The sequence below is a fragment of the Enhydra lutris genome, unplaced genomic scaffold, assembly GCF_002288905.1.
Source record: "Enhydra lutris kenyoni isolate GAN:26980312 unplaced genomic scaffold, ASM228890v2 scaffoldscaffold9, whole genome shotgun sequence".
NCBI classification, from domain to species: domain Eukaryota; kingdom Metazoa; phylum Chordata; class Mammalia; order Carnivora; family Mustelidae; genus Enhydra; species Enhydra lutris.
In genome coordinates this window covers 31,768,566-31,781,340 of record NW_019154093.1, presented here as the reverse complement: position 1 = coordinate 31,781,340, position 12,775 = coordinate 31,768,566, and the positions used below count along the sequence as shown (strand labels likewise).

At 42.8% G+C, this 12,775-nt stretch overlaps 1 protein-coding gene across 3 annotated transcripts in view; it reads right to left on the bottom strand.

Moving 5' to 3' along the window:
- Positions 1 to 10,618, bottom strand: part of LOC111142978 (ALG6, alpha-1,3-glucosyltransferase) — a 70,725-nt gene extending 60,107 nt beyond the window's left edge. For all 3 annotated transcript variants that reach the window (XM_022496349.1, XM_022496348.1, XM_022496350.1), the window contains exons 1-2: positions 10,549 to 10,618; positions 5,860 to 6,129 (exon numbers count right to left, since the gene is read on the bottom strand). In XM_022496349.1, coding sequence (XP_022352057.1) covers positions 5,860 to 5,941 — 82 coding nt within the window. In that variant the 5' untranslated portion in view covers positions 5,942 to 6,129; positions 10,549 to 10,618. The remainder of the gene's footprint in view (positions 1 to 5,859; positions 6,130 to 10,548) is intronic.
- Positions 10,619 to 12,775: the final 2,157 nt, after the last annotated feature.

Genomic DNA, 12,775 nt, shown 5'->3' with positions numbered 1-12,775 from the left:
GAAGAAGAAGAAGGACTTAAGTAGGAGAGACAAATCTTAAAACTTTTAGAAAATCTTGGGGGCACCTGGGTGGCTCAGTGGGCTAAAGCCTCTGCCTTCGGCTCAGATCATGATCCCAAGGTCCTGGAATCGGGCTCTCTGTTCAGCAGGGAGCCTGCTTCCTCCTCTCTCTCTGCCTGCCTCTCTGCCTACTTGAAATCTCTGTCTGTCAAATAAATAAATAAAATCTTTAAAAAAAAAAACAAAAACTTTTAGAAAATCTTAGGAAAATACCTTTGTAACTTGGAGTAGGGAAGAATGTCTTAAAGATACAAAAAACACAAATCATTAATAAAGATTAATAAATCTCACTATTTTATCCTGTTCATCAAGACGCTTTAAGATGTGGGGCTCCTGGCTGGCTCAGTGAAAAAGCATGCAACTCTTCATCTCAGGGTCTCAAGTTCAAGCCCCACATAGGGTACAGAGATTACATACATACATACATACATATAACTTTAAAAAAAGACACCTTAAGGTGTGAAAAGATAACCTATAAACTGGGAGAAGATATTTATGATTGTACATAGGTTAGCTTCCAGAATATAGACTACTTGAGAAAAAAACCCAAAATACAGAATATAAAAGAAAAAAATCAAACAGAAATATGGGGCTCCTGGGTGGCTCAGTGGGTTAAAGCCTCTGCCTTCGGCTCAGGTCATGATCCCAGGGTCCTGGGATCGAGCCCCACATCGGGCTCTCTGCTCATCAGGGAGCCTGCTTCCTCCTCTCTCTCTCTGCCTACTTGTGATCTCTGTCTGTCAAATAAATAAATAAAATCTTTAAAAAAAAAAAAGAAAAGAAAAAGAAATATAGAAAGGACACAGCAAATATCCTAGAAAGGGAAATATAAATAGCCAGTAAAGATACAAATACTCTTAAGCTTTTAGTAATGAAGGAAATTCAAATTAAAACACAACAAAATATCATTTCACACACTCCAGAGTGGCAAAAGTTTCAACACTACCAAACATTGTGAAGTATGGAACTGCTTCAATACTAAAAAAGCTATAATGGATGACAGAGATAAAATTTACTCTAGGAATTGGCACTAATGTTTTCTGGTTCATTTCTTGCACTTTCTTTGTAAGATCTCAGATTGAATGTGAGCTTAGAGAGAAACTGAATGAAACAGGACCTGCCTACTTTGGTTCTAGCAAAGAAAAAAGGATTCCTACAGTTGGCCCAGCCTTGTTGATCACAGAGCTGCACTGAAGTATGAAGTCAGGGCCTAAACTATTGTTCTCTGTGACCAGCTGAAGATGGATTTATGCATTCTTGCACCCCCCAGCCAAATTCCATGTCTCCAAATTCACCCTTCTTTATATAACTAAAATGCACCCAAACCTTAATGGATTCAAAATGGAATTCATTCATTACCTTCCCCACTGAATCTGCTCTGTTTTCAAGTCTCAGTATCTCTGAACTGGAAACCAGACTGTCAAACTCTTCCCCTTCTTATTTATCCCTACAATTTGTCATTACATTTTGTTGATTTGTACTCAATGGCTCTCAAATTTAGTCACTTAGACAAGCCTCATCATCCCTTGCCTAGACCACTGCAACCAGCTTTATGCAGCAACACTCCAAGTAAGTGTTACAAATGGAAGTAAGGCCATGGCACATATATGCTGCCGGTGTGGTCTTGCTACCATCAGCCTCTCCTTGTTCTACTCCAAACTCCATGCTGCCTCCATAGCTGTCTTCTTAAGCAACATACCTGATCATGTAAATCCCTACTTAAAAACCTCCACTGCCCAACAGATAAAACCCTCACATGTTACTTTGGCTTACAGTCCGGCCCCGTTTATTCCTACATCACCCACCTACTGCTCCATCTTAACCATGCACCCTGTATTCCGGTCACACTTACACCCTCAACATACCACAAAGAACTCTTGGCCTTTGTTCATGCTATTTCCTGTCACTGGAATACTATCTGCCTAGTAAATCCTCCCCACACTTCTTTCAGAAAAAAACCTGTTATCGTTAATGTGATACTCTAAGCCTTTCTTGTCTGAATTACAAGTCTTTAGTGTCCCCAGTCTACTTCGTTCGTATTTTGATGTACTACATATTTACAAGTCTGTCCTACCCACCTGACTCTGAATATCTCTAGAGAAGTAAAAGGGTGATTCAGGAATCCAATTACAATGTGGGGATGGGAGATTTCCCTCACATCCAACAAGCAATGCTCTAACACCAACTCCATATCCTACAATTCAACTCATTCTGCCTCTATCTGCTCAGAGATACCATCGGATTCCACAGGTTATGGGTGCAGTACTACAAGACTGCCCCCTCCCTCTAAGTCACAAGCCCAGATTCTGATCAGTTGGAGGTTCCAATAACCCCCTCCAACTCTGAATGCCAACAGTAAGTCTAGATTGTTAACTGCACTTCTGACCGACTGCCTATAGATTAGATGTTCCCACAACCTCCTCCTTGGTCCAATTAATTTGCTACAGCAGCTCTCAGAACTGAGAGAAACACTTACTTACTAGATTACCAGTTTATTTAAAAAGGCTATAACTCAGAACAGCCAGATGGAAGAGATGCATAGGGCAAAGATGTGGGGAAAGGATGCTGAGCTTCTAATCCGTCTGAATCTCCATGTGTTCACCAACCTGATCATACTTTGGGTTTTTATGAAGGCTTTATTACAAAAGCATGATTGATTAAATTATTAGTCACTGGTGACTGATTCAACCTCTGGCCTCTCTCTCCTCCCCGGAAATCAGAGGGTAGGACTGAAAGTTCCAACCCTCTAATGATGCAATCTGGTTTTCTGGGCAACCAGACCCCATCCTTAGGTGGGTCCAAAAGCCAGCCTTACCTTAACAAAAGACAACTTTATCACTTTCACTTAGAAAATCCCAAGGGTTTTTAGAGGCTCTGTGCCAGAAGGAGGACAAAGACCAAATACATTATTTCTTATAAATCACAATATCACAGGAAGATACGAATTATTATTCTTGGCCACCCTGAAAGCCAGTCTGAAAAACCTGATCACCAGTAAGATATTTTTGCTGCACAGCACACACTCAATAAACATTCTGGGGTTAAATGATCTGATTTAAGGATAAAACAAGAAAATAGTTGTGAACCATTACTACGCTGATTATATTCCTACACTACTAGAAAAGAAAACACACTGGGTCTCTGGTTGGCTCAGTCAGTTAAGCCTTCAGATCAGGTCATGATCCCAGGATCCTGGGATCCAGCCCTGAATGGGGCTCCCTGAGTAGTAGAGAGCCTGCTTCTCTCTCTCCTTCTATTGTTCCCCACCCCACTCATTCTCTCTTTTTCTCTCTCAGTCCCTCTCAAGTAAGTGAATATAATCTTCAAAAAGAAAAATAGGTGGGGCGCCTGGGTGGCTCAGTGGGTTAAAGTCTCTGCCTTCACCACAGGTAGTCATGATCCCAGGGTCCTGGAATCGAGTCCCACATCGGGTTCTCTGCTCAGCAGGGAGCCTGCTTCCCCCTCTTTCTCTCTGCCTGCCTCTCTGCCTACTTGTGATCTCTGTTAAATAAATAAATAAAATCTTAAAAAAATAACAAAAGGAAAAGAAAAATAGGGCACCTGGGTGGCTCAGTAAGTTAAGTGTCTGTCTTCAGCTCAGGTCTTGATCTCAAGAGTCCTGGGATACAGTGTACATGTGCAGGGAGCCAGCTTCTCCCTCTCCTCCCCACTTGTGCTTTCTCCCTATCTCTGTCTCTCCCTCTCTCTATCAAATAAATAAAGTCTTGGGGTGCCTGGGTGGCTCAGTTGGTTAAGCATCTGCCTTCGGCTCAGGTCATGGTCCTGGGGTCTTGGGATCAAGCCCCACATTGGGCTCCCTGCTCAGCAGAAGTCTGCTTCTCTCTCTCCCAATGCCCCCTGCCCTCCCAACCCTGCTTGTGCTCCCTCTCTTTTGCTCTCTTTCTTTCAGATAAATAAAATCTTTTTAAAAATAAATGCTTTAAAAAAAAAAAAGAAAATAGGGGCACCTGGATGGCTTAGTGGGTTAAGCCTCTGCCTTCAGCTCAGGTTATGATCTCGGTGTCCTGGGATCGAGCCCCATGTTGGGCTCTCTGCTCAGTGGGGAACCTGCTTCCCCCCTCTCTCTCTGCCTGCCTCTCTGCCTACTTGTGATCTGTCAAATAAAGAAAAAAAAAAGTATGTTTCATACATATTATCTCAAGTAATTCCCACAACCCTGTTAAAATACATATTAATATTCCCACTTTGTAGAGATGGTACCTTTGTAAAAGGTTCGTGGAGATTAAGTAACTACTCCAAGATCTGGCAGCTAACAAGCAAAAAAACTATAATTTGAACCCAAGTCTACTGCTATATCCAAGTGATTTTACTTCCTCACTATTCCTCAAATTCATTTATCCATCTTTTAGCTGGCTTAGTTTGACTTCTCTCTCAGAAGCCACAGAGTAGTGTCCTAAAAGCACTCCTTTTGGAATAAAATACAACTATATTTGAATTTGAGTCATTTATCAGTCGTCTCATTTTCCATTTGTAAATTATAGACAATATCTTTCTTCAGTAGTCATGGTAAGTAAAAGAAAATGCTCAGTGTCTAGCATATGACAAATACTTAAAATAGTACTCATACTTATATTATTATGATTGTGTCATTTGTCTCTTTACCAATAACCTGCTTCCTACAATCTTTTCATTACAATCAAAGTTATTTTTCTAAAACACAAGTTATTTGCCAAGCAAATTATATAGCTAAATCTTGAGCTGCTCCCTCCCCATCCTTTTTATTCCTTCTTTTTATGCAACTCCAATACTGACTACTTAAAACCATGTTCTCATTCTACCATGTTTTTGTACATGTTCCCCATTTCATTTGCCTAGCAAATTCCAACTCATCCTTCAAACCCTGAACTCAAACATCAACTTCTCTGGAAAGTTTTCTCTACTGCAACCTCATTATTCACTTCTCTGTATTACCTTTGTACTTAACAAATACTTCTAGTCATAATAATCACATTGTCCTGTGACCACTTACCTACTAAAATGTGGACCCTTTCAGTACTGGACATTCATGTAGTTTAGCACCTAGCACAGTGCCTGGGACATGAGCAGTGCTAAATAAATACTCACAGGGTGAAATCCAATCCTATCCCCTATCCAGGACCTATACCATCAATTCTCCCTCCCTTTCTCTCACATGGTTCCCAGTCTTATGTCTCCACTGGTCTCTTCCCTTCAGTCTAGGAACATGGTTTCTCTACCCTAAACAAACAAAAGCCTCTTTTGATTCCACTCCCACCTTGAAGTACTACCTCAGTTCTTTCTTCGATGCCTAAGACGTAATCATTTATCAACTTGTCATTTTCCCCATTAGAATACATTTTTGTGGGCGCCTGGGTGGCTCAGTTGGTTAAGCGACTGCCTTCAGCTCAGGTCATGATCCTGGAGTCCCGGGATCGAGTCCCGCATCAGGCTCCCAGCTCCACGGGGAGTCTGCTTCTCCCTCTGACCTTCTCCTCGCTCATGCTCTCTCTCACTGTCTCTCTCTTCTCTCAAATAAATAAATAAAATGTTTAAAAAAAAAAAAAAAAAAGAATACATTTTTGTTTTCTCATGTCATAAATTCTATGCCTCTATTAAGCTCTTACACTGTTATTTTTACTAGAATTCAATGTTCAAGTGTATTTTCTTGACCATACCAATAAAGCCTCAAATTCTTCTCTGTCCCAGGCAGGTATCTATAAACTATTACAAAAAAGAAGGAGGAGGAGGAGGACGGGAAGAGGGAGGAAACTATTCAAAGGAATCTCTGTCCATCTTCTACAGTAAAGACGTGTAAGTTACCTGAGTAAGAATTAAGGGAAACTGTCCACCGTACTGTTAGTCCTAGTAGGACCACAACTGCCATCAAGTTCCATTTCTCCATATCTTTTCTACAAATCTAAGGAGGGAAAAAATAGGACCAGTGCCAGAATACTTTTAACAGGCAGTCAGTCACTTCTTTTCTTTATCGGAGAAATGTTATCAATTCTTTGGGATTAGGAGTTTGAGAGAACTTTAAGTGATGCTTCGTTTCCAGTTAAATACGGACTTTTTGGTCTGTGAAGAAGTAGCCTGGAGGAAAAAAAAAAAAAAAGAAAGAAAGACCAAGAGTTAGCTGAGCACAATAAAACAATGAACCCATTAAACCAAGTAGGAAGATGGGGAATTAGGTGTGTTGATAAGGAGGAAAAGTGGGTAGTTTTAAATTATTTATTCACTAGACCTCTAGTTAGGAAATATACCTTAAAAGGTAGCTCTCCCTGTTAAATGAGACTCAATATATCGAAAGATGTGGTAAGGTTCTTTCTTACAAAGGAACAGTCCTGAATGAAGAAAAAGAACAGATAAATATAGATAGTTGAAGAGTCAATTCCATCTAAAGCATGTTTGCCTACATGTAAAAATAAAACTACAAAGTTAACAAAGAGATAATTTATCTTTGGTACAGAGAGAAAGAGGAATTTTACCTTTCTATTAATTTGAGAAAGTCCACTAGAGTAATTTATGTAGTTTGACTTTTACTTCTTTTCTTCTAAAATATACTTTCACTAACCACACCATCTTTCCATCTTAGAGAATGAACCTTTATTAGAATCAAATAATAACCCCAATTCTTTTTTTTTTTTTTTTTTTTTTTTTAAGAATTTATTTATTTATGGGACGCCTGGGTGGCTCAGTTGGTTAAGCGGCTGCCTTCGGCTCAGGTCGTGATCCCAGAGTCCTGGGATCGAGTCCCACATTGGGCTCCTTGCTCGGCAGGGAGACTGCTTCTCCCTCTGCCTCTGCCTGCCACTCTATCTGCCTGTGCTCACTCTCGCTCTCTCTCTCTCTGACAAATAAATAAATAAAATCTTAAAAAAAAAAAAAAGAATTTACTTATTTATTTGACACAGGGTAGCAGCAGGCAGAGAGAGAAGGAGAAGCAGGTTCCCCACTGAGCAGGGAACCCCACTCAGGACTCAATCCCAGGACCCTGGGATCATGACCTGAGCTGAACGCAGGCGCTTAACCAACTGAACCACCCAGGTGCCCCAATGTCTCCAATTCTTGAGAGAATGCAGTAAGATGTAATTAACCATCTACGTGTTTCTTTTTTCTTTCAGTTTTTCCCTTGGGTTGGATGCATTAAAAGTAAAAAGCTTTGGGAAATAATGGGCCATTTTAACCACAGGATATGCTTTAGATGTAATCAGAAAAATACAGTAAGTCAACTGAAAAAACTAGGTGAAAACTGGCACATTCCACCTACTGGGCAAAAAAAATTTTTTAAGGGGCGCCTGGGTGGCTCAGTGGGTTGAGCCTCTGCCTTCGGTTCAGGTCGTGATCTCAGGGTCCTGGGATCAGGCCCCGCATCGGGCTCTCTGCTTGGCGGGGAGCCTGCTTCCTCCTCTCTCTGCCTGCCTCTCTGCCTACTTGTGCTTTCTCTCTGTCAAATAAATAAATAAAATCTTTAAAAAAAAATTTTGAAGAATGTAATTAAACATATTAATTTTATTTATCTTTCATTAAGGTTTTTTTTTTTTAAGATTTTATTTATTTAACAGAGAGAGAATGAGAGGGCACAAGATGTGGGAGTGGCAGAGAGAGAGCAAGAAGCAGGCTCTCCACTGAACAGGGAACTTGATGTGGGCCTCTATTCCCAGGACTCTGGGATCATGACCAGAGTTGCAGGCAGGCGCTTAGCTGACTGAGCCACCAGGCACCCCAAGTTTTTTTAATTCCAGTACAGTTAACATACAGTGTTATATCAGTGTCAGGTATATAATATAGTGACAAAAATTATTTTCTTATTTAAATATAGCGAGGGTCACGGCGCCTGGGTGGCTCAGCTGGTTAAGTGGCTGCCTTCGGCTTAGGTCCATGGTCCGGGGGTCTTGGAATCTAGACCCTCATCAGACTCCCAGAGAGCTTCTCCCTCTCTCTCTGCCTCTGTCTCTCATGAATAAATGAATAACATTTTTAAAAAGCAAAACAAATAAATATAGCAAGAATCAACTCTAGACTAATGAAGTCTAGCATCCCAATTAGGTAGTATGACTCAAAGCAGTAAATAAGTCTATGTAAATATATTAGTCACATTTAGATTGTATAAATTCCACTTCCTCCCCCATACCACATCCACTTTTGATCATCTTACTATTCACTAGAACTTTCATCACAGAGGCAAGGTAAGAGGAAAAATTAAAATTCAATCACTGTGGCACACCTGGGTGGCTCAGTAGGTTAGGCCTCTGCCTTGGGCTCAGGTCATGATCCCGGGGTCCTGGGATCAAACCACACATCAGGCTTCCTGCTGGGTGTGGAGTCTGCTTCTTCCTCTCCCTCTGCTCTCTCCCCACACCCCCAAAAAAAGAAGGAAAAAAAAAGCTATACACTAGGGGCTTTTGGCTAACTCAGCTGGTGGAGTTTGTGACTCTTGATCTCAGGGTTGTGAGTTCAAGCCCCAAGTTGGGTATATAGATTACTTAAAGTAAAACTTAAAAAATAAACAAACAAACATAAAAACAGGAAAACTTCAGTGGCTCAGTGGGTTAAACATCTGCCTTCGGCTTAGGTCACGATCCCAGTGTCCTGGGACTGAGTCCCACCTCAGGCTCCTTGCTCGGTGGGGGGCTGCTTCTCCTTCTGCCTGCAACTCCCTGTGCTGTGCACTCAATCTCTCTCAGAAAAATAATTAAAATCTTAAAAAAAAAAAAAAAGTTCGACACCAAAGAATACATATTATTTGGTTCCATTTATGAAAGGTTCATAAATGGACAAGACTAATCTATGATTAGATATCAATAAAAAGGTTACCTTCGGGGAGAAAAGAAAGGACGGTGATTGGGAGAGGTCTCCAGGGAGGTCTTCTGAGAAGAAGCTGAGAACTTTGTGTTTTTGTTGTTGCTGTTGTTTTTGAGCATTTTTTAAAAATTTTATTTATTTATTTGACAGGCAGAGATCACAAGTAGGCAGAGAGGCAGGCAGAGAGAGAGAGAGAGAGGAAGCAGGCTCCCTGCTGAGCAGAGAGCCCAATGCAGGACTCAATTCCAGGACCCTGGGATTATGACTTGAGCCGAAGGCAGAGGCTTAAACTACTGAGCCACCCAGGCACCCCTGTTGCTGTTGTTTTTAAAAGAGGGATGGAGGGTGGGAGGGTCAGAGGAAGAAGGAGAGTGAGAACCTTAAACAGGCTCCAGGCCTAGAAACGAGTCCCACGCTAGGTTTGAACTCAGGATCCTGAGATCATGACCTGATCAAGAATCCCTTGCTTAACCAATGTGGGTGCCCCACATGTTGTTTTTTGGTTTGAGTGGTGGTTAAAAGATGCGTTTACATGGGGCGCCAGGGTGGCTCAGTGGGTTAAAGACTCTGCCTTCAGCTCAGGTCATGATCCCGGGGTCCTGGGATTGAGCCCCACATCAGGCTCTCTGCTCAGCGGGGAGCCCGCTTCCCCGCTCTCACTCTGCCTGCCTCTCTGCCTACTTGTGATCTCTCTCTGTCAAGTAAATAAACAAAATCTCTTTTAAAAAAAGGCTCTAAAAAAAAAAAAAGATGTGTTTACAATAAAATAGCAAATTACAACTTATGATTGCTGTATTTTCTTGGACATGTTATATTCTAATAAAAAAGCATAAAAGGAAATTACATTTTTTTAAAAAGAAGATTACACTTATTTAACAACTACAATATAAGTTCCGTGCGAGCAAGGATCCTCCTGTCTTAGGCCCTGGCTCTGTTCCCTGCACCTAGAACAAAGTTGCAGAAAGCAGGTACTCATAAAATATCTTTTGAATAGAGAGATTCCTCTGTACAAAGAGGGGAGGTACCTAATTTTACTGAGTCCTTTGTGGCCAAAGTTATTATGAGACTTATCGCGTCTCTTCTTGAACACTAACAAAGGTGCTTTATTACTTTTTCCATCTGCAAAGCAAAGTGCAGTAACTTTCTAACCCATCCACACAACACGACGTCTTCACGCAGGTGGCAGATAGGTTTTCCGTCCTACTGTGCCCTAAGATTAGTACATTTCGATCAAAAACAAAACAAAACAAACAAAACCTCATTGGTTCCCTTCCACTGCCGAATTTGTTTTTTTTTAGTCTGAAAGGTCCTTCCCCCAAGGTGGACACAACACCCAGGGAGTGCGGCTATTCCCGAGGAGCACGTCTGGCAAAAGGGACCATCCATCCTAACGTTTCTCCTCCCTTTCTCCAGCGGGCCAGACCCTCAAGACCGCAGGCACAAGAGCGTCAAGGGAGCCAAGCCCGCTGCCAAGTCAAGGGGTCCACCACCATCAGCCCGTCCCGTCACTAGACTCCCCCCCCCCCCCGCCCCGCAAGCCAGCAGGGTGACCTGGGGAGGCCTTGCCAGCCGCCCCTCTGAGAGAAGCCGGACCTGGAGCCGCGCTGCTACCTGCGCGCGGAATCGCTGCGCGTCGCGAGTCCCCCTTCCCCACCCCCTCCCCACCCTAACCCCGAGACCCAGATGCCCCAGGATCCCGCCTCTTACCCCACAGCCCGCGGAACCTTGGGATTCGCGCCTGCAGCTATCCCAAGAAGGCGCCTGCGCGCTCGCCCCCGCGGCGGAGCGCTTCTCTCCGCCTTCCGCCTCCGCGTGCGCGCGCTCCGAGCGCGGGAGCGAGCCCGTCGAACGTAAGGGGAGGGGCCGGGAAAAGGCGCGGAGAGGCGGTGGCCGGCTTAGGAGGCGGAGCAGGGGTGCTGGAACCCGAGAGGCCTCCCACCCCGGGTTAGGCTTGGGGCAGGTGGAAAGCCCCTTGCTCTTCTTTCCCGGGATGATGGCCAAGTACTGAGCGGCTGCTTAGTCCACGGATTCCTGTCAGGGGCGCGTCCTGGCTCCCTTCGCAGAGTGGAGAGCCCTTGGCTAATCCTCACCACTGGGCAGTGGGTCTTCCTCTGCGACTGTGCTCTCAAGGAGCCAGAAAGCCAACCTGCTTCTCTTTTTTTTTTTTTTTTTTTTTTTTTTTTTTTTTCCTGCTTCACAGTCTTTAAGCCACATGCCTACGGAGAAGAATGTATTAAGGCTGGTAAGTCACTTCATGTAAGAAACAATAAACGTCCAACCATTTTTGAGCGCCTGTGGGTTATACAAAAGAACAGCCCTGCCCTCAAGTAGCCACTACACCTTTCCCATCAAGCAGCTTGGATCACTTATTCCCAAACTTGCCCAAAACAACTACCTTACCTCCTTTGTTCAGAGAACGCAAACGTTCCTCTCTGCTGAATCCTGCCTTTCTCTATATGCCAACACCTCTGATTTATAATCCATAATTACGGGAAAATATTTGACTATGGCTGTATACTAAGTGGATCTACACAACTCTCTGGATCTACTTTTCTTCATCTGTGAAATGAGTGATAAGTCTATGTAAACTTCCACATCTAAAACTTTATATTTAAAAGACTGTCAGGGAACGCCTGGGTGGCTCAGGTCATGATCCCAGGGTTCTGAGATGGAACCCCACTGAGGCTCCCTGATCAATGGGGAGCCTGATTCTCCATCTCCACTCTGCTCGTGCTCTTTCTTCGCTATCTCTCTTTCAAATAAATAAAATCTTTTAAAAAGAAAAGAAAAATAAGACTGTCAGTACTAGAAATATGTAGAAATATGGCCAAGTCCCTGCCCTCAAGAGATTTCTCTTTGGAAAGACATTTTTATGCATAAAAGGATATAAAGCAATAGAAGGGAGCACATGCTAAATGTTAGATTATTGGATTATGCATTAAGTACTGTAGGAGTTCAGAGGAGTTCCAAACTGTAAATTTAAAACTATCAGGAGGTGGGGGCGCCTGGGTGGCTCAGTGGGTTAAAGCCTCTGCCTTTGGCTCGGGTCGAGATCTCAGGGTCCTGGGATCGAGCGCCAAATGGGGCTCTCTGCTCGGCGGGGAGCTGCTTCCCTTCCTCTCTCTGCCTGCCTCTCTGCCTACTTGTGATCTGTCAAATAAATAAATAAAATCCTTAAAAATAATAATAAATAAATAAAACTATAAGGAAATGCCTTCCCTGAAGCAGTCAGCAGAGCTCTGAAGGAAAGCCTGGAATATGGGAGTAGGACTCCAGGCAAAGGAAATGGTTCAAGTCAAAGTTGCGGCAGCTGAAAAGTACAGAACATTTCCTCCAGTTCAGATGATGGCTAATGAAACTGGAAAGGAATAATTGTGGAGAACCTTGAATGTGGTGGTTGTGGTGTTTGGAATTTATTCAATGATCAGTAAGGAGCCAATAAATGACTTTTAGCAGGGATTCCAGTGTACAGTACAGTGTTAGAGAAAATTTAAAGTGGTGATAGTGGTTAAGATGAATCAGAAGACATAGAAACCACTGTAGTAGTCATGCATGATTAGACAAAGGCCTGGACTGAGAGGGTAATAGTGGAATTGGAAAAGAAGAAATCAATGCAACAGGAAGAATGAACAGGTCCTTGCAACAGTAGATATGTAGAAGTGAAACAAAGGAGAGGGTAAAATCAAGGAAGGCTCCCAAGGTTTCAAGTCTGAATTACTAGAACATCTGAAAGATCTAGGGACTCCTAAGGAGAAGCAGGCTTGGAGGGAAAGGCGATGCACTATATTGAATTTGAGGTGACAGCAAGACAACAAATTAAATAATCTTCAGATCCCAGTTATGAATCAGACCCTAGAAAAACAATTGGGGTTGAAGATAGAGATATGAAAGTCTTTCATTTCGTTGAAGAATGAGGGAGACAGTACAATGGGAG